Below are 22,072 nucleotides of genomic sequence, written 5' to 3' on the forward strand. Positions count from 1 at the left end.
ACAAGCTGAGGAGGGTAAGCGCCATTTTCGGGAAGACGTACTGAAGCTGTTTCAGTAAGTATTATGCTGAAAAGTAAGACGTTGGTTTTCATTTTGTGTACACCATTGACTGGCAGAAAAAAAGGAAGCCAATTTTTTTTTCATTTTCCAATCACTGGGCCCTAATCACCTAATTTGATTCCACGGTAAATAATCCAAAAATTCTTGTACCAGTGGCTCCATTTTGTTTGTGGTCTTCTGAGGTCCTAACTATGAGAAAAGCACGCACAAAAAGTGTATCCGACCAAAATGAAAAATCCAGGGCTCAGAAGGTTAAAAAGCTTCGGAGCTGTTTTATTGTAGTTGATTTGGAAAACGCTGAAAGGGCTATTGGTTTGGCAGGGTCATGGAAACCATCCTTCGAAACCACGTGGCCGATGATTGTAAGCTTTTGAGCGCCGAAATGGCACTTCTTCAGATTTCGTTGCAGCCGCGTGGTGGATTTGCAAGCGAGGACTTTCTTGAGGGGGATCAAATTGGTTGTGAAATCAGTTGAAAAGATGAGAATGTCATCTAAATGACAAAGGCAAACATTCCACTTGAGGCCTGGAACGATGGGGTTCATCATTCGCTTGAATGTAGCTGGCGCGTTGCAGAGGCCGAAGTGAATGACTGTGAATTCGTACAGACGGTTGGGTTTGACGAAAGCTGTTTTTCTTTTGCGATAGGCCTCTGCCATGGGTATTTAAGTATTTGTTTGTTTTTTTTCAGTTTGCTTTGCAAGCTTCAAGAAGGAGTAGGTTGTATAAAAAGCTAAAAAAGACAAAAGTAACGAACTGTGAATACATACTGTTGGAAAAGCAAAAAAAAACAAAGAGATCTGCAGTGAACAGTACTTACACCATTTGAAGTAGTGGAAACAGTATAATATAAAAAACACAGTGTATTGCAGGTGAAAATGCCGGAAAGCAAATACATGGATAAAAAAACAGAACAAAAGAAACAAGCCGTAGCTTTAGAGAAAAGAAGGAACGACAGAGGAATAAAAAAACACGTGACAAGAACGTGCAAAACAGCACTTGCTTATTGAGACTCACCTCAGCAAAAAAGAATATGTTCATGTTGAAACACCTTGTGTCATAGATCAGCAAGAGCTTGGACAAACGACGATAAGGTTGGGCATTTTAGTACATATTGAGGCAATGCATTCTATCCCCGAATGGCACGAGGAAAAAAAGAGTGTTTGAAGATGTTGGTTCGGCAGGAATATTCAGTTAGTTAAGCAAATGAGAGGATTGAGTACGACTATTTGTCAATATTCAGAGCACAAATCTAAAGAACAAAAAAATTCGCGTCCCTGTAAGCAGTTCAATACATCGTCGATGCGCTGCAGAGGATAGGCATCCTTGCTCGAAATTCGGTTGAGACGCCAATAGTCAACGCAGAACCTTATAGATCGGTCGTTTTTCTTTCCCAGCACAGCTGAAGAGGCCCAGGGACTGCTGGACAGTTCAGTTTGGCCATGTTTCAGCATATCGTCGATATGTTCATCGATGAAGCTGCTTTCGGCAGTTTACACACGGTACGGGTGCTGTCCTAACGGTGTCTTTTCACCGGTATCAATAGGGTGAACAACAGATGACGCTCTACCTAAGAAAGACTGGTGTTAGTCAAAGGAGGCTCTAAAACGCTGGAGGAGCTTGATCAGCGGCTCTTGATGCCCAGACACAAGGTGGCAATCAATGGACTTGTGTAATACATCCATAAAAATTTCGGAGTCAGTTGCGTGTGTAATGGCACAAGTTGGTAGGAATTACTTGGCTGCATACATTAGGTCTCCGAAAATACAACCTAAGGGCTCGAACTCACCAGGCACTCACTGCGTAGCAGGATGTATGGAAGGGCAGAGACATGGTACGCATGAAGTAGTGCCGAATAATTGAAATGTTGATGACGGCAAATGGGTTGGGGCGTCTGTGTCCGAAGTTTTCCGGCTGGAATTCGGCCACGCAGGTTTCCTAAAGACGGTCGCAAACGGCTTCGATACTACTGGAGTGGTACGTACAGTTTTACAGCACATTTACACTTGCTTCACGTGGCAGAGGCCAAAGATTCCCTGTCATCACGCTGGTGGCACCCTATTACCTTTACCATGCCCCTCTCAACAGTTGAACCACGTCGGCATTACATCGATGGTTTCTTCCAAACCCTGGAAATGGTAACCGTAAGATGATAAATGCCGTAGACCCCCTCACGTGGTATGCCGAAATATTATCCCTTCCTTCGTCTACAGCAAATTACGTTGCCACTTTTATTCTTCACAAGATCGTTCTACGTCACGGAGCACCTCGGGAGTTGTTTAGTGTTCGTGGTTGCGTGTTCCTGTCAGACTTAATCACAACATTTCTGCGAGAGTGCCGCGTCCATCAGCGCACTACAGGTGCCTATAATACCCAAATCAATGGAATCACAGAGCTCTTCAGCCGCACCCTCGGTGACATGCATCAGTGTAGTACATCTTGTTAGACCACTCCAATTAGGATCAAGTACTACCAATAATACATTCACCTATAATACCGTCATTGAAAGCACTACCCTATTCTTTCTTTTTTCCCTCCTTTATCGACATGAACCTTCTTGCACTATTGACACAATTTCTTTGTACAGACCTGACTCCTTAGAGTCCACGACTCTGCCTCAAGCCGCTACATACGCTAAAGAGTGCCGCCAACTGGCAAGTTCATTCACAACAGAACACCAAGGACGCCAAAAGCATCACTATACGCCTCCGTTAACACTACTTCTTACAATGCACGTTCACTCGTCTGGTGCGTGTTCCTTCTGCTACACCTGGCTTTTCCACCAAGTTAATCCCCGAGGACAACGACCCATATCGTATACTACAAAAAACATCACCGGCAGTTTTCTCGTGAAGCCACTGGAATCATCTTCGAACTATCGTTGCCGTGTCTAGGCAATGGTCCACGTGTCGAGACTTAGGCCGTGCTACGACCCACCGTGTTTACTTGTTCATTGGTTTCCAGCCTGGCTCATTATTTGCCGGGAAGTAATGATATTGATTGTGAATTACGCATGCTTCGTTGTTGAGCAGCGGCAAACGTGGTAGCTCGTGCATGCATGCGCTCGCTGGTAGCCAGACCTGCCTCATTAAGCGTCTTTCGCAAAGCTACGTCTTCAGTGTTCTCGACGTACAACACCGCTATTATAATATATATATATATATATATATATATATATATATAGAGAGAGAGAGAGAAATTAAGAAAGGAAAATATCAGGTGGACTCCCCCGGGCGCTACCTTCCATTTTTCCTTCTCCTTCCCCCTCTATCTCTCTTCATTTTCTCCTTTTCACCTTTAGGCGGTCTGTGTATCCTTTCCTTCACTAACAGTTAATATATATATATATATATATATATATATATATATATATATATATATATATATATATATAATTATTAGCCTGACTACGTCCACCGCAGGACAAAGGCCTCTCCCATGTTCCGCCAGTTAACTAGGTCTTGTGCTTGCTGTTGCCAATTTCTACCCGCACTACTTAATCTCATTTACCCACCTAACCTTCTGTCTCCCCTTAAGTCTCTTGCCTTCTTTGGGAATTCAGTTAGTTACCCTTAATTACCAGATATTGTCCTGTCTGCGCGCTACAAGCACGGCCCATGTCCGTTTTTTCTTCTTGATTTCAACTATTATATCCTTAACCCCCGTTTGCTCCCAAAACCCACTCTGCTTTCTTTTTGTCTCTTAATGTTACACCTACCATTTTTCTTTCCATTGCTCGCTGCGTCGTCCCCAATTTAAGATGAACCCTTTTTCTAAGTCTCCATGTTTTTGCTCTATAGCTAAGTAATAGCAGGATACAGCTGTTATATACCTTGCTTTTGAGCGATAGTGGCAATCTACCAGTCATGATTTGAGATTGCTTCCCAAATATGCTCAACCCCATTCTTATTCTTCTAGTTACTTCAATCGCGTGGTTCGGCTTCGCGGTTATTACCTGCCCTAAGTATACATAGTCTTTTACAACTTCAAATGGACTATTACCTATCTCAGAGCGCTGCTCTATTCAGAGGTTGTTGTACATTACTTTCGTTTTCTGCAGATTCATTTTAAGACCAACCTTTTGCTCTTCTTGTCTAACTCCGTAATCATGAGTTGCAATTCGTCCCCTGAGTTACTCAGCAATGCGATATCATCGACGAAGCGCAGGTTACTAAGATACTATTCTCTATTAACTTTTATCCCTAACTGATGCCATTCTGGGTCTCTGAAAACCTCCTGTAAGCACGCGGGAAATAACATTGGAAGATTGTATCCCCCTGCTTTAAACCCTTCTTGATTGGTATTCTGTTGCTTTCTTTATGAAGCACTATGGTAGCATTTGATCTCCTGTACATTTCTTCCAGGGTGTTTTTATGTGCTTACGACACCCTGATTCCACAGTGTCTGCATGACTGCTGATATTTCTACTGAACGAAATGCCTTCTCATAATCTATGAAGGTTATTTATAGTGGTTGGCTATACTCTGAATATTTCTCTATTACCTGAGTGATAGTATGATTGTGGCCGGTTGTTGAGTAGCCTGTTCGAAATCCTGCTTGTTCCTTTGGTAGATTGACTTCAAATGTTTTCTTTACTCTGTTATCAATCATCTTTGTAAACAGCGTGTGCACTATAGAGAGCAAGCTGATCGGTCTGTAATTCTTCAAGTCCTTGTCATCTCCTGTTTATGTACTAAGACGATGTTAGCATTCTTCTAAGACTCTGGTACTTTTCCCGTCAGGAGACACCTCGTAAAGAGGGTGGCTAGTTTTTCTAACACAACCTGTCCTGCATTTTTCAGCAGATCTGATGTTACCCGATTCTCACCAGCAGCTTTGCCACTTTGCATGCTCTCCAAGGCTTTTCTGACTTCTATCATTACTGGTGGGGTGTCATCTGGGTTACTGCTATTTGTTATAATATTAGGGTCGTGGTTGTCACGGCTACTGTACAGATCTTTGTGAAACTCCTTCGCTATTTTAACTATCCTATCAATATTGGTAGTTATTGTGCCGTCTTTGTCACTCAATGCATAAATCCGATTTTTTTCTATCCCAAGATTCCTCTTCGCTGCTTTGACACTTCGTTCGTTTTTCAGAGCGTGTTCAATTCTCTCCGTGTTATAACTTCTTAGATCGGATACCTTACGCTTATTTATAAACTTCGAAAGCTCTGACTGTTGATTTTGTTGATTTTGTCTGTTGTACTTGAGACTTTTATACTGTAACGGTTCCTAATGAGATTCTTCCTTTCCTAGGAAAGCTTGTCAGTGTCCTGTCTAACTACCCTGCCTCCAACTTCCACTGCACATTCTGTAACGATACTCGTCAGATTATCATTCATTGTATTTACGCTAACGTTATTTTCCTCAATTAATGCGGAGTACCTGTTCTGAAGCAAGACTTTGAATTCCTGTACTTCCGCTCTCAGTGCTAGATCATTGATTGGCATCTTGCATGTCAGTTTCTGTCATTCCTTTTTCAAGTATGGGCGAATTAGAGACCGTACCATTCTATGGTCACTCCATTGTACCTTGCTAACCACTTCCACATCCTGCACAATGCCAAGGGGTGCACTCAATAAGTCTATTTCTATCTTATAAGTCTAATAAGTCTATTTCCTTCTTATTTCCGCCATTAGGGCTCTTCCATGTCCACTTACATTTTCCTCGTCCTTCTCCTTCTCTGGTAAGAAGGGTCCATGGTGTTGCCACACACCGAACGCCTGCTTACGCAGAAGCTCCTGCGGATATATATATATATATATATATATATATATATATATATTGTAGTGGGGAATTCGCAAGGCACTGACTAGTGGGACCATCTCTCTCGGAGTGCGAAGCGCGAGTGTGTGCACGAGCTGTAGACGCTGGACGGCTCTGGACGGAGCTGTAGACGCTGGACGCTGGACGTGGTAGCTCAGTGGTTAGAGCATCGAACGCGTTATTCGAAGGTCGTAGGTTCGATTCCTGCTCACGGCTGGTTATTTTTTCATACACTTTTCTTTCTTCTTATTTACATTCCATTGGTTCTAATAACTTCCCCTGTACATTCCTTGGCATTAGTGTCTGTTAGATCTCATTAATATTGTGTTAAAACACGGAAAAGCGAGCCCTTAGGTATACACTTCTTTCCCTTATTTTCATTGAACGAAGGTCTCGTACTGGCAGACTTGGTGTGTTTAGGTTGTATAAGAGGGACAATTAATCAGCTGCCCGCTCATAATAAGTTCACGTGCTACGTGACGCCAAACATGCGCATAAGAGTCTTTTCACACACATCGTCTGGCTTATAGATGGCGCTGACTGTCACTCCTACTTCGAAATTCACATATAAACCCAAAAAAAGCGAATGGAGGAAAGGCCGCTGTGGTAGCTCAGTGGTTAGAGCATCGAACGTATTCGAAGGTCGTAGGTTCGATTCCTGCTCACGGCTGGTTGTTTTTTCATCCACTTTTCTTTCTTCTTATTTACATTCCATTGGTTCTAATAACTTCCCCTGTACATTCCTTGGCATTACTGTCTGTTAGATCTGATATATATATATATATATATATATATATATATATATATATATATATATATATATATATATATATATATATATATATATATATATATATATACTGCCAGGAGAGCTAAAAGTCCAAGGCGGCTAGATAGATGGATAGGTAGATACGCTCAAAGTCCTCGTAGTTGGCGCTACAAAATGCTTCGCATTTCTATATAATGCGAAGCATTTCTTAGCCAACTTCAGCAATTTTGAGCGTATCTATCTATCCATTTATCTAGCCGCCTACGACTTTTATCTCTCCTGGCTGTTTCGATAATTGTATCGACACCAAATTTTGTATGGCATAACATGACTGTATGGAGAACCTATTTGACTAGTGATACAAAAACATGATGACTTGTATGACATGAATATCATGATTTACATATCAAGGTCCTGCAGCTTTGGCGGTGATTTTGTTCACATGGCGTGTTGCAAAACTGGTATGGCATTACATGATTGCTAGGCGAATACAATCGACAGACCCAAACGTGAAACGATGACATGCGTGTCGTCTAAACAACATGCCTACATGCCACACTCATGACGCGCTCACGTCCATTTTGTTTGCTTCGCACATACCAAATTTAGTATTACGGGACTTAAATGGATGACGAAGGTATGCGACTGGTGCAAACGTGATAATCTTGAGATGCCTGTCATGTAACAACACGACTACATGCCAGGCCCATGATGCGCTTGTGATTTTTTAGCCAGCTTCAGGTATACCAAATTTTGTATTACTTGACGTGAATAGATGACGAAGCTATGCGACAAATCCAAACATAATAGTCGTAAGATGTGTGTAATGTAACAACAATACTTCAAGCAACACTTATGATACGCTCACGGCCGTTTCGCTAGCCTCACCCACACTTGATTTGGTGTTACGGGACTTGAATGGATGATGAAGGCATGTGATTGGTGCAAACAAGATAACCATGACATGCGTGTCATGTAACAACATGACTACATGTCGTTTTGTTAGCTTCTCATAGGCCAAATTTGGTATTACGTCACATGAATGAATGACAAAGGTATGCGACTGCTTCGAGCATGATAATCATGAGATGCGTGTCATATAAGAACATAACCACAAGCCACATTCAAAGTGCCAATACACTAACGCCGTGATGTGTGCGCACCGGCATTCATTTTGTCGCGTCATGCCGGTGGTGCCACGCCAGGCGCCGATCCACCTGCCATATGCTAGCAGGCACTCCGTTACTTTGACGCATGCACGTTTCAGGGTGCCCGGCGTCCCTCCGTCACGAAGAGAGGCAGACGTGGTTACAGTAGTACACTGTAACATGGTGCTGTCTGGGTAACTTCGGTGGCGTAGCATGGCGCGTTTCACACCAGTTACCACAGGACCGCGCCGCTGGATGCTGATCGCACCTGGCGTCATACATAGAGTGATCGCGTTTTGCTAGCGTAGCGTCGCTGCGTCGAGAGTGCGCGCACGTCAACGTTACGTCGGAGTATGGTGGGCTCTTCATGGTGCACTCGCCGTCGTTTCGCTAGGTCTACATATACCAAATTCGGTATCACGTGAGGTGAATCGATGAAGAAGGTAAACCACAAACCCAAACATGATAATCATGACCTAGAAGTCCTGCACGCAAAATATATCTCCGCCACGTAACGTTGTGCTGCATTTAGAGTGACATATGAACCTTCCTCATTCGTGCTTAGCATATCATCGATTCCCACTGTACGTGGGATCTTCCAATTTTTTTGTGCATCTGTTTTCATTTCATAGCAGTGCAAGTGCATTTCATAGCAATGCAAAAAAATAAAAGAAAAGTTGTTCACTTCCGTGATGGCAATTACGTCAATGAGGTCTTCGTGAAACCGGGTATAAAATAGTTCAGTGTGAGGTGTCATACATACAAACTAAAGATATCTGTTACAACTAGCTTTTGACTGATGCGCTTCAGGCACCAGAAGTTCTGGATCGATGCTTCTGATTTGTTATGCGTTGTGTTCAAAAAAGAAAAGAAAAGCACAACATCGAAAAAATTGACAGATCCCACGTACAGTGGCAATCGATGACACGCGAAACACGAATGAATAAGGTCTATAAGTCACTTTAAAATCAGCGCAACCTTATGAGGTGCATGGATGTAGTACACAGTAATCACAAGTAGAATTGCTCTGTGCACTAAGGTATCTAGATAAGATGCAAGTATGTTAGTTATAGTCGCAAATGACTGCACCACGAACGTTTGCAATACAAGCCCCAGCATTGGTATCCATGTATATTGTACTGTACACGACTTTCATATAATGATTAACATGTTCGCGCATGGCAAAAGGTATATATAAACTGGTAGCGTAACTTTCGTAGAAGCCCATGGATTCAGTAGTTGGCGGCTGGTCACAATGTTCGCCTTCTACGTGAAGAGGGGACAATTTGACCTAGCGGACGATCACAAAAGTCAAATACGTCCAAGTAGGACTCAAGGACGTGAAGCAGTGCGTCAGCTCGATGTGGCAAAAGGTCTGACGCGATCATTTTTTTAACGTGAGCAGACGGGCTTGTGAAGATCGAGCATGCGTGTAGCTACAGTGTCCAGCATTGTTCGAAGACAGAGATGAGATGACGCATTCGTCAGAGGGAGTCAGCATGGCGAGGGCAATTCCACGCGAGAGCAGTTGTGGACACAGAGCAAAATTGAGCACAGGAATGAAGGCGCGGTTTGCACGTAACTGAATAATGGTGTGTGGAAACAATGTGAGTCAAAAGAATGAATGTAGTTAGCGCGAGCACATAGTCGCCATCGGATACAGGTGGTGAAGGCATTACGTTGATACAGGTCCCAGTTTTGTGGTGACAAACGGACATGCTCCGCAGAGCTTGGCGTGGACTGGGCGGATCAATTGGACCAGGTAAGTCAAGTTGCACAGTACCAGCTCAACAGTCGATGAGGGTGGAATGAGTGAACATAAAGTCAAGACCGTGGATGACATCATTGGTGCAGTGAGAGAGAACAGTGAAGAGAACTGATGTTTGACGGCCAGTGATAGTAACGCGGGCTGTACAGACTCCAATAACAGAAGCCATAACACAATCAGCAGAACGAACACTGTGTGAAGAAGCCTTAACACCAAGGCTACCAAGGCTTTAACAGATAAACCGTCCACTTCAAGCTCGATCAGGTTCTGATTGGTCGAAGCGTCAACAGAGGAATTAGAGAGCAACTCGTATCAGCAGCGTCACCTCCAGGAGCTGCAGCCGCTAGTTTTCTGAAGAAAACCGCCGCTTAGAGGATGGGGACAGGGAACTAGGTGGTGGCGGAGACCTGGAAAGTCTACGTCGAGGTGCAGGTGAGCGACTGTACTGGGCAGTGGTCGTAGTGGTCGGCTCGTAATCAGCTGAGGCATGACGCCGTGGTAGTTCCTGGCCATAGAGATGGGCTAGTGAGCGCAGGTTGGAGAAGCTTAAATTTGCCTGATACGATGAGGTCCACGTATTTCGGCAATGGCGGGAATGGTGCCCCACTCGTTCACATCGAAGCAAATTGGTCTGTCATCAAGCGTCCTCCACGCATTTGGGACACAATTACATGGAGCAGCGTGGCAATAGTGCTGTGGGTGGCTGCACAATAAAAAATTTTACGCCCAAAAGGGTGCAAAAAGGGTGATTTTACAAGAAAGCACCCTTTGCAACACTTTTTTACACCCATAAATGGTCGATTGAAAAAAAGGCACCCCTTTGTTTGGGTGCTTGCCTCGATAGCACCCTAAAATAGGCTCTAAGGGTTCTTTTGCGCCTGAGAAGGGTGTAGATCACGATTCATCAGATGGAATATGCAGCATAAGAAGAACACATATTTATAATATTTGGGATTTTACGTCCCAAAAACCTCGATATGATTATGAGGGTCGTCGTGGTAGAAAGCTCTAGAGATTTTGACAATTTGGTGTTCTTTATTGAGCGCTGATGTCTCACAGTGCACAAACTTCTACCTTTTCGCCTCCATCTTAATTGGACTGCCACGGCCGGCATCGAACCCGCAACCTTCGGATTAGCGGCCGAGCACCGTAGCTACTGCACTAATATGTAGACCTTGCGTTAAATGACGGCCTAATTGACTCAGAATGTGTGAAGGTGCTCTCCGAATACAGCAGAATGCCAGCAGAAGCAAATCGCATTTCATATATAATGGCAATTAACTGCAATCCATGTTACGAAAGCTTTCCTTAGTGTTGGTTATAAGCTACATTTTTGCTATGGATTATATACACGAACGTAATGTTCGCCCGAGTATGGGTGTGTGTGCGTGAGCCTGCGCATGTGTTCGTGTGTAAGCGCGATTGTGTGTACACCCGTGCATGTACGCGAGTATATGCGAGTCCGTGCTTGTGTTAAGCGTGCGTGTGCACATGTGTACGCCCATGCATGCGTGCGTTTACGGTCGCGCGTGTGTGTGGCCGCATGTGTGTTTAAGTGTATGTGTGTGCGCCTGTGAATAAGTATGCGTGTGTGTCAGCCCGCCACCCTCGAATTTTGTGTGTGTTTGTGTGTGTGTGTGTGTGTGCGGGGGGGGCACTGCTTCTTAGTGTTTAAGTTCCCACACCTGTTCAGACTGGGAGTCTATATGGGAGGTGGCTCAAGGAATGGCGGTAGTCAACGCACTGTACACATACTATTCAGTACATGGAAAACAGCTGCACATTCTCGTGTCTCATCGTTGGTTATGAACTTGCTGTGGTAGCTGATTAGGTCCGCTGAGGCGCTTCTACGCTCGAAAACATGGGTTATGACCAATTCACACGGAAAGCTGTCACTGCACTTATGCACAACCATCGTTTATATTGACAACGTTTAACAACAACGTGCCCTGCCTTTGCTACAGGTGTTTAGCTAGTTCATTGGGCAACCATATGGAATTATGTGCTGATCATGTGGTCAGCAAAAAGTTTGTTATAACAACCTCGGCACGTTTCGTGATGCGTGATAAGCCTTCCAAACATCCGCGACTGTGGACTAATTTGTTCCAGCTTCGACTACGCAGAGATAGAAGGAGGAGTCACTACGCCAGTGCCTCCTCCTTCTATCTCTCAGTGTCGCTCTCTGTGTCTCATCCGTCTTTCAAATGCGTTGCGTTGGTCTGGGATGTTGGTCGCTGTGTGAGTTTTAGCGAACAGGCGCATCTTCAATGGTGGTCACGCATGAAACCTTGTTCGAAGCGACGCTCGGATTAAGGAATATTCATGGAGCGGCGGACACAGACAACGTGGGCCTGTTAACGGTGAGTGTACTGTTTTCGTAGGTAGTAATCATACAGCGCTAGCTGGGCGCGTGCAGCAGCTCTGCCGAAGTAGGCTGCCAGCCATTTACAACAGCATGCGTTCGCGGGCCTGTTGCAGATGCCCGACTAAACGTGTGACTCAACGAGTTCACACTGCTATGTGCGATGTTGTGTAAGTGCCTGCATCACTCATACAGTGAATGATGTGATCACCTAACAAGGGCGCCATTAGTTGCTGATCGCACATTCTCTCTACACTGCTCAAAGTGATTGATATTGTTTCAAGATGCGCTTTAGGCTGCATTGTAATAACATTTCTATTTATTCTCAGATGTGCAACGTGCTTCTGTAGGTGTAAGCGTAAAAAAAGAAAGAAAAAGAAAACTTTAGGTACAGAGGTGCACTGTACGAAATGGCTTTTTTTTTGCCTAAAGACGGCATAGTTTGAGGTGCTGATATGCCGCGATGCTCCCAGCACGTGCTCGTCGGTCTTTTAAAATATTTAGGACACGTGTCACCAGCAACAGCGAAAGATCTAGTAGACTTCCAAAGGCGCGTTGTTGTGGCCATCGCCATGCGTTGTTTTCCCTCATTTCTGTTTGCTGTTTTTGTGCTTTGCTTTCATCTGCGATAACGTTCGGCGTTATAACATAATCGAGAGAGTATACGTGACTGTGGGAGCTATGTGCGGTAGCTCTGGCATAAGCCATGGCTGCTGCAACGTGGACGGCGTCCGCACGCGTTGGTGTCGTTCGAGCGCTCCTACTTGCTTGATTGTGTTTAACTGAGTATTTAGGCATGGGTTACGTTTGTAAAACCCGTGGTCAATAAGCGCTAATAGCGTGTCCCTGATTACCATCAGAGGATGGGCTTGGTTGTCGAAATATGCCAGACGCTTTTTCTGAAAGCAAGCTTTGAAGAATTTTTTAAGAAAGAAATACTTTCATACGTGCTAGGCAGTACCCATTGCAAGCCCGCAACTCTTTAAAAACTAGACGAGCTATCACATCTTTTATCAAATTACAATGAATTAAGATGATTGAATTATAAATGACGAATTTATGTGCTATATTAGGTGCACAAATGACATGTTCGCAGCCCTACGTCTAGAAAGCAGGCAAATAGGGAGCACAGCGTCAAATTTGGATTACATGCCATGGACGGAGCTTCTTGTGAGGGTAGAAAGGACGAGAAAATTGTTCATTTTTGATGCCCTTATAGAGGCAGTCAGAATCGCACTGACGGCTGAATTGTCACAATTCCTCAAATTGTTAGAGGCGTGATTAAAGTCAGTAAATCTTTTACTTTGTTTGCAGACCTCTTCGCTAGTGCTACGCCCAACATCATTTGTTCTCATTTAAAAGAGAAAGCAGAGATACGTTCACTGTTTGTACATAAAGAGGTAAGTTTTTTGTGCGTTTTGATGAATGCGACATGTTCTGAACGTTGTACTTTAACAATTGTTTTTCACACTGGCTCACTACCCTATAAGTATTTTGATTCTTAGGTGAGTTCAGTCTTTTGTAAGTGCCATTTTCGAGCTGTAGTCTTACACTTCACCTCAATTCGGGAATTTGCTGTATGCTGAAAAACTGTTATCTTTATCACACGAAATTATTGTAAAGTATGGGTTGTATGCTTCGACTTCAGTGTAATGTCAATTACACGCCATTTCAAAAAATACACACTACATATTCTTCATATATGGTGCTGCCAGAACAGCACGAACATCATTTTATGAGAAGTCATATTTGCTCTTATTACAGGACGAGAGGGTGCCGCTGACGTCCTGCGTAGGTTGCCCCGGCCCCAACCTAGAGCAAGCCTAGTTCCTGAACCTCCACGTGGATGACCGAAAAATCTTCCATGTCAGTATTGAGGAAGAAGGAGTGGCAGCACTGATGAGTTGATTTTTTTATTTTTTTATTTTCAACATTGTCTACGGCCGCAAGGCCTTTAACAACCACCGTGATTGAGCGGCTTTTTCTCGGCGTGAGTTTGGAGATTTTCAAAGAAGTTGTTCAGGCGGTACGACGCTGAAAATTTTAGTGTCACAATGCCTGGACAACTTTTTCTAGTGTGGTCTGGGTAGATAAACAAATATTGTTATTTCGGTAAGGTATTTTGCCTAAATATAGCTGGACCATTCCATGCCGAACGACCCAGCCACTTTGGCAACCATCTGAAACGTATATGAAAAAAAATGTGCTGACTTACTGCGTTGAAAACGGTGAACTGCTAGAATATTTCAGCGAAAAAAAAAGTTTTGTTCATGTGGCTGGCTTATAACTTCCTGGCATAATGCCGTCTGTGTACTGTTTGTGAAAAATTTTGTTTTAAAACTACCGCTTATTTTTTCCAAAGCAAATTCGGTCTACCTGTTAAGTAAATGTGCTTCTGCAAGGTATTTGAAGCTCACGAATATTAGTGCAATTTTTTTGCCACACTCGCTTCCAAGAATAAAGCCAAAGTGTGTTATGTTTGCAATTTTATTGCAATATTGCACTTTGTATGAATATCTGAGCAGTGAATACTTACTCCACAAAGTATATTTTCAAGAAAAACTATCTTTAGATCTCTCCAGCTGCGGAAATATACGAGAAAATATCACAAATTTCACAAAATCGTGATTTTGTCTGTATTGAGATGCAATTCACTCCATGTTGTGATACAATGAAAACTCATCACTATACCTAAACTGTGAGAAAATGAAATTCTTTCTATAATAAAAATCTTATCGCAAAAAGGACAGGAAAGAGCGCTGTCAACTGAATTTTGTTGAAGGTGCTACGAGCGCTTTTATACTGAGCACAAGAACAGAGCTCATCTCCTACAAAACATATGTTACCATGACAAAATAATATTAACCGAGAAAAGAATACTCTTTTTCAGGAAAAGATAAAGATAAGTGAATGTGTACTGATGCACTGATTCTTGGCCTTCCTGATAAAAAGTTCTAAAATCTCTCATTTTTTTCTGCTTGCTTCTTTTTCAAAAACCGTGTTTTATGAAACCTAGGGCTGCACTTATATTCTTTACGCTGTCCGCCCGTGAGACTACTATAGCCCTTCTTAACATTTAAAGCATGCTGTCTTGCTCGATTATTAAAGCATTGCCCAGTTTGTCCTGTGTTTACTTTTCAACATGTTAGCGGTATCTCATACATATTTGATTGGCATTCAGTGAACCTATTCTAGTGAAGAATGGCGCAACATTGACTAGTGCTGTTGCTGTAAGTACATTCACTTTTGAAAGCTTGCAAGGGGTTGAAAACAACAATGTCATATCTGCTGGCTCTTTTCCTAAAATTGTGAGACACCTTATGTACGTAGTAACATGCAAAAGTCATTGGTCATTCAGTTTTTTTTTGGTCCTGTTTCCTTTAACTTTACTTTCTGCAGGAGAGTTTCGCAAACGAGTGTGATGATGCTGTTGGGGTATTGGCTGGTGCTATCAGCCCAGGAGTGCTAAGAATGTTCTGCCTTTTGATAGTGGGCACTAAAAATTAGTTAAAAGTGGAATTGATACCACATGTATTCAGGCCACCCTTCAGAAGTCATGTTAGCACAAGGGTGAGGTCAGGCTTGAAACCAGATTAAAAGACTAAAAGATGCTGGATATCCCAACAGAATTGTCACACCGATTTGCGAAACCCTCCTGCAGAAAGTAAAGTTAAAGAAGACAGGAACAACAAAAAAACAATGACCAAAACCTTTGCATGTTATACCACATGTGTCTCACAATTAACAAAATAGCCAGCAGATATGGTATTAACGTGTGGTTTTCCACCCGTTGCAAGCTTTCAAAAGTGTGTGTACTAAACTGCAACAGGAATAGTCAATCGTGCACCATTTCTCACGAGAATAGGTTCACCTATAGCCAATTTAACATTTGTAGAAGTATTTTTTATCAGGTCAACCAATGATCAGTGCATCACTACACGTTCACTTATCCTTTCCGAGAGGGAATATTCTTTTCTCAGTTAAGAATATTTTGTAGTGGTCACAAGTGTCATCGCGCATGAGCACTGTTCTTGTACTCCGTATAAAAGCGCTCGTAGCACATTCATCAAATTCAGTTGGCAGTTGGTGCTCTTTCCTGTCCTTTCTGTTTCTTCCTGAAGTTGTCACGCTGTGACTAGCAAGCAACCACGATGAACCAACTCGCCCAAATTAAACTCTTGTTACGTAACACGGAGACCGAGTTTCGTATAGAAAGAAGGAGTGGTGCTTTTAAAATAAATTTTTCATATACAACACCTAGACGGCATTCCAGGAAGTTCAGCAGGCAGCCACGTGACCAAATATTTTTCCTCTCCTAAATATTCAAGAAGTTCACTATTTTCAATGCCGCACGAGTTTTTTAATACACTTCAGATGGTTGCCAAAATGGCTGGGACATTTGGCATAAAATGACCCAGCTGTGTCATTAGCCATAATTATGTATTACCTCTTTTCTTTTTTGTGTCCTGACTCAGTTTTGTGTTCGTTTTTAGCTTATTCTGTTTTCGATCATTGTATTGGTTTTTTAACTATTCGCTAAACTTATATGTGCGAAAACACATATATGTTTGCAGGTACATCATTTCTCATAACCAATCGTAATACATCCAGGAATACAAAGCTTAAACCACTGTGATTGTATACATTTGAAAACACTATCCGCATATATTTTTGTGTGCATCACTTCTTAGGAACGATTGTGTACATGAAGGCGTATATAGTGAAATCATGGTGATTGTATATATTTCAGAAAATTATAAGCATATATTTGCCTGTATTTCATTCCCATTAACCGATTGTGTACATGAAGGAGTACTAAACTGGAAACCACTTGGATTGTAGGTACTTGAAAGAATTAGAGGGATACATTAGCGTGTATTTCATTTGTAGTCTCTATGTACTTGAAGCAGTATACTAAACTGAAACTAGTGAAATTGTATGTTTCAAAGAAGTGTCAATAAAGTGAAACTGAAAAAATATCATAAACATTTGAGGTGTTGCGTCTGTAATGTACGTATACGTGAACACGTTACACATCTGATGAAAAAGTTGTGTGGCAGAAGAAAAGTTTACAAGTTTTATTTGCCTATTAAATGAATGTAATATGCAAGGGCAGCAAGTCTTAGTTTTCTGTAAAGCGCATTATGCCTATACTGTGAAGTATATGTAGATGCAGCAGAAGTTCATGCACGATTGTACGTGTTTATATTTTTGCCCACACGCAATGACTGGAGCTCGACAGGTGGCGCACCATCAATAATCAGGACCACTTTGTTCAAGTAGTGTGTAATCAGTGCATGATGATATCTATTACTGCAGTCTAAAAGAATATTGGCACCCCTGTCATGGGCACTCAACACCCTTGTGCACCCTTCTCGCACCCTCCTCAGAGGGTGCTAAAAAAGTGAAGGACATCGAAGGCACCCTTACTTAAGGGTGTTTTTGTAACACCCTACAGTTTTTTTACATGTACACCCTATTCTAAGGGTGCAAGAAAAAGCACCCTTTTTGGAAGGTGCTGAATTAACATCTTTTGGGTGTAGTCCATGGGACAAGCTCATTTACACCCTTCTGCGTGTAAAAATTTTTACTGTGTGGAGGTAGATGAACTGGCAGTGTCGAGACGGTGCACAGAACAGATCATGCGAATACGCACGTTGGCTAGTTCTTAGCGAACAACAGTCTGTATTAGCGAAATGGTCGGCTGAGGATCACTCGGTGCTAGTGCTCTCAAGGATGCAGGTGACATGGTCTCGATTTTGTGGCGTACGATTCTCGGGATGTCGCCGGAGTGTGATTTGGGCTGGGTCGTTCTACGGAGATCCTCGCAAGTTGACGTCGCAGCAGTATTAGGAAGGCCCGTAAAGTGGTGGGCAATGCGGCGGTTTTTAGCCTCTTGAAAGCGTTGGCACTCCAAGACAACATCTTGCACGGTGGAACAGCCTTTGCACACAAGGAGGTTAAATGCATTGTCTGCGACACCCTTGAGCACTTGCGCTACTTTGTCTGCTTCAGCGATGGTTCGGTCAATTTTGCGGCAAAGGGTCAGAACACCTTGTATATACGCCAGGTAAGACTCCGTGGACGTCTGAACACGTGTGTCAAGTTCTTTCTGAGCGGTATGCTTGCAGCCGGCAGATTAACCCCACATCTCGCGTAACTTGGTCTTGCATACGCTCAGCTCGTAATGCCGTCCACATTGGCATTAAACCATGGTTTGGCCGTTCCTTGCAAAGAAAAGATGATGTTTGTCATTAGCAAGGTTGGGTCCCACCTGTGGTTCTCGCTGACAAGCTCGTGGATGTTAAGCCACTCATCCACGTCCTCGCCCTCCGTTCCCAGAAAGTTGCCGGGATCGCGGGGTGGAGCGGCTACGAGAAAAACAGGGGAGGTCGGCGCCGTTGATGCATTGGGCGTGGCAGTTGACAAAGCGTCGCTGCCGGTCGACATGTTGGAAGCAGCGACTTGGCATTCACTGCGTAACTCCGTCTTGCGTTGTAACCCAGCACCTCCCAGCAAAATGTTACGTGAAGGCACTCGCGAAACTAGGTGTTTGAAGATATATTTACACAGTGCCAACGCGCAAGCTAAGATGGAGAACAACAGCTGTGCCCTACACCAAAATTACGCCGTCTTTCTCGGTGCCTACCTAACCACTTTAGTGGGCATTGTATCATAACAATATGGAAGCACAGAGCCGTACAACACTATTGCGCAGCATTCCCCACAAACACAAGCGGCCGCAGTTTGAAAAAATAAAGTGCCGTGCTTTTAAGATGAGTGGTAAAAGCAGACATCCATGATTGTTAGAACAGCGTTATAGCCACTACACTGAAAATAACTAAATACACTGCGTCTTTACGAGTTTTACCACGACGGTGGTTTCTATACAGCGCCGCGCCTTGAAAGCTCGCCAATCCTCGAACTGACGTCATACAAGCTCGGTTGGCAGCGCCACCATTGATCGGGCACCAGGCCAATAATGATGGCATTGATGGCGATAATGGTGGTTATGTATGAAGTTTTTTGTGGTATAGAAAGGAAGCAGTAGAGGCCCCGCACCACTATTCAACTCCCACGTAGCGACCGCCAAGCCTGCATATAACCCCGAATGGCAGGCTCTCTTGACGGACAGCGTTTTGTCGTTAAGTTCGGGGCTAAACAACACCACCATGGTCTTCAACTATTGGACATAACTTCATTTGTGTTTCCTTGAAGACACCCGAGAGGGTACTTCATCAGGGGTGGGTTAACGTACAATCGATAGTGTTGTCACATTGATCAATAAAGATAACATTGCCGGTGAAGATTGCATTGCCGTAACGTCTATTAGGGCAATCAGTGATTTATATATCCCTCCATTCGCTCACATATGTAACAGGGTCTTTTTGAGGGCATTTTTGAGCATTCATTTACAGCAAACAGAAATATAAGTTGTGAAGAACAGTTCGAATTTCAGCCAGGTAGATCAACCCAGACATCCCTCCTTCGTATTAAGGGCAGCCTATACTTCCAAACTTTGAAAAGAAGCTTTACAATGTAGGAATAATTTTTCGCTTCCATAAGGCTTTTAATTCAATAAAGCATGACATAATAATTAAGAAGCTACATATGTGAGAAATACGTGAGATTGTGCTTGACCTAGTGAAAAGCTACCTCTGGGCAAGAAAACAATTTGTGCAGCTTCGAAATTTAAAAACTGACTTGGGTGAAATTAAGTGTGCGGTTCCGCAAGGATCGATACTGGGTTCTTTACTTTTTATATTGTACATTAGGGACATCATGAGCATTTCTTATACACCAAACATAGTCATGTACGCTGATGATACTAGTGTATTTTTTTCTGGTTTACGTCTCTCCGATATTGAGAATAGCGCAAATTTCTGGTCTGGTGAACTAAAAATATGGCTCGCAGTGAACCAGTTATAATGAAATACGGAAAAAAACTAAATGTATGCTTTACAAGCAGAAATGTAGACCTGCCGATCACTTTTTTTTAAGTTTCAATAGGGAGAGTACTTCTCAGGTGAACAAAATTCAATTCCTGTGCGTATGTTTCAAAGCTACATTATTGGTCCGAGCATGAGGCTAACCTTCGACTAAAGACATCAATGTCTATCGGATTAATTCGACAATTGTAGCATCTACTTCCAGGGCGATTGAAACGGCAGTTGTACTTTTTTTTATCAACTCGCAAATCATGTATTGTGTTCTATTCTGGGGTATGTGTAACAAAACAAACACTTAAAGTATTATTTCCAAAAACGTGCACTACGTCTGCTAACCACCTTGATCCCCACAAATATGTCCCTTATTCGTGTGTACATAGTTATACCATTCCCAGAGTGCTACAACGTACAACTAGCCATGGTAATCTATAAAAAAATTTAGAATAACTTTTAAAGTTTTTTTGATACTTATTAGAGCAGAGATCTTGCATACAATCTACGTACTCTTGCGCTGGTGGGACCGATGTGTCGGACAAACTATGGCGTACAGCCAATTGATAACCAAATCGTTTTACTGTGCGACACGATTCCGGAAAAATTAAAATACGCTAGGGAGATGAAAAGCATTACAAAATTTAAGAGGCAAATTACGAATGCAGTAATCCAAACCCACTTACAGGGTGCGTGTGCTGAAGATTGGTAATGTATAAAATATATTTGTTGTTCTCATTGTTTTTATTATTGTTTTATATATACAAACGAATTGTTTGTATTTCGGTTTATGTAAATAGCGATGATACCGTATTTGTATATATTGCTAGGGAACAGTTTTGATCAAATATTTAACGGATATTTTCTGCGCTTGTTGTAATGATCATCGCTTTTTCATAATTTGTATGAATAATCTTAAATTTTCTGCGCACTGTTTTGCTGTACTTGCCCGAGGAGCTTCACAAAAAGTGGGCCAAGTTAATAAACGCTCTCTCCTTTTGCCCCCCTTGTGGGCATTTTTGTGAAGAATGCCCAATTAAATAAAATGAATAGATAGATACTATGCATGAAGCTTGATCGGCAATTGATTGTGTATATTGTGTGAAAGGCCGTTAGAGTTTTTTGCTTTTCTGGAAAGTAAGCATAAAACGCTGTAGTACGCCCCCCCCCCCACACATTGTTTTTCTGGAGGGTAATATTTATGAACTCACACCACTTTTTTCCAGGTTTTAGGTACGAACTGCGCATAAGGAATACCACCCTTGTAAATCCATCTTGTTTGGAAAAATACCAGTCGTACTTGCTAAAATCAGGAATTACCACGCGTTTTAGAAAAGTGTCATGCAAACTCGTTTATTGAAGCCAAACACTTGCAAAACATTACCAAATACAACACCAATAAAACCAACTGACATACCTTGCGTTCTTACTTATATACGTTTGTTTATAGCTTATATACGTTTGTAAAGCTTATATACGTTTGTTTTACATATATGAAGCACTGAAGAATAAAAAATGAAGTGTCTTTCAGTATGAACTGTAACTATGTTGACATTATTATTTAGATCGGGTTACAGATTGTCATGGAAAAATGACCCGGAACATAAGGCACGAAGACACCCACAGTGTCACCTTCAACCACACTACAGCAGCTGCAGTAACTACCACAAATTACGCGGATGACTATTGCAGCTTAGCTGCAAACCTGCGAACCCATCGCTACTTGCCACAAAAAAAGCTGCCAATAGATCGTGCGTCACATCTTCTTCTAACTACATGAGGTTCTCGTTAGACAAAAGAGCGTCCGCACTTGAACAATGCGTAATCTTACCAATATTTCTTTTTTGCCTTATCACAAGATTTCGGTAAAAGGAGATTGCGCCAACGTCACTCTAGACGCGGGTGCGGGTACGGATTTCAAGTAGCATCATGTTTACCCTAGGTATTAGTACACGTGTACTCGGGTAGAGGTGCAAAAATTACACCCAATGGAGAAAGACAACAATACTGTTGAGGAATTGTCTCTGATCTGTCTTTTCCACGAGACACGTGTGGGAGATGCCCACATAACATTGTTAAGTACATGACACTGCTAGCTGTGTACATGCCACAGGTGATTGATAGTTTATTACTTGGGAACGGCGAGAACAAACATTGGTTATTGGTACTTTTTTCATAAGAGCATTAACAAAATGCTCACATTGTTAGCGTTTACCCGACGCATGGAAAGATTACATGTGAAGGTCCCAGAAGGAATC

General features: G+C 42.6%; 1 protein-coding gene across 1 annotated transcript in view; it reads left to right on the plus strand.

The window, feature by feature from the left end:
• LOC142787014 (uncharacterized) overlaps window positions 1–21,213 on the plus strand; it is a 267,751-nt gene extending 246,538 nt beyond the window's left edge. Inside the window, exon 4 of the mRNA XM_075884630.1 lies at window positions 21,041–21,213. Coding sequence (XP_075740745.1) covers window positions 21,041–21,174 — 134 coding nt within the window. The 3' untranslated portion in view covers window positions 21,175–21,213. The remainder of the gene's footprint in view (window positions 1–21,040) is intronic.
• Window positions 21,214–22,072: the final 859 nt, after the last annotated feature.

Source organism: Rhipicephalus microplus, unplaced genomic scaffold, assembly GCF_043290135.1.
Source record: "Rhipicephalus microplus isolate Deutch F79 unplaced genomic scaffold, USDA_Rmic scaffold_42, whole genome shotgun sequence".
Taxonomy (NCBI): domain Eukaryota; kingdom Metazoa; phylum Arthropoda; class Arachnida; order Ixodida; family Ixodidae; genus Rhipicephalus; species Rhipicephalus microplus.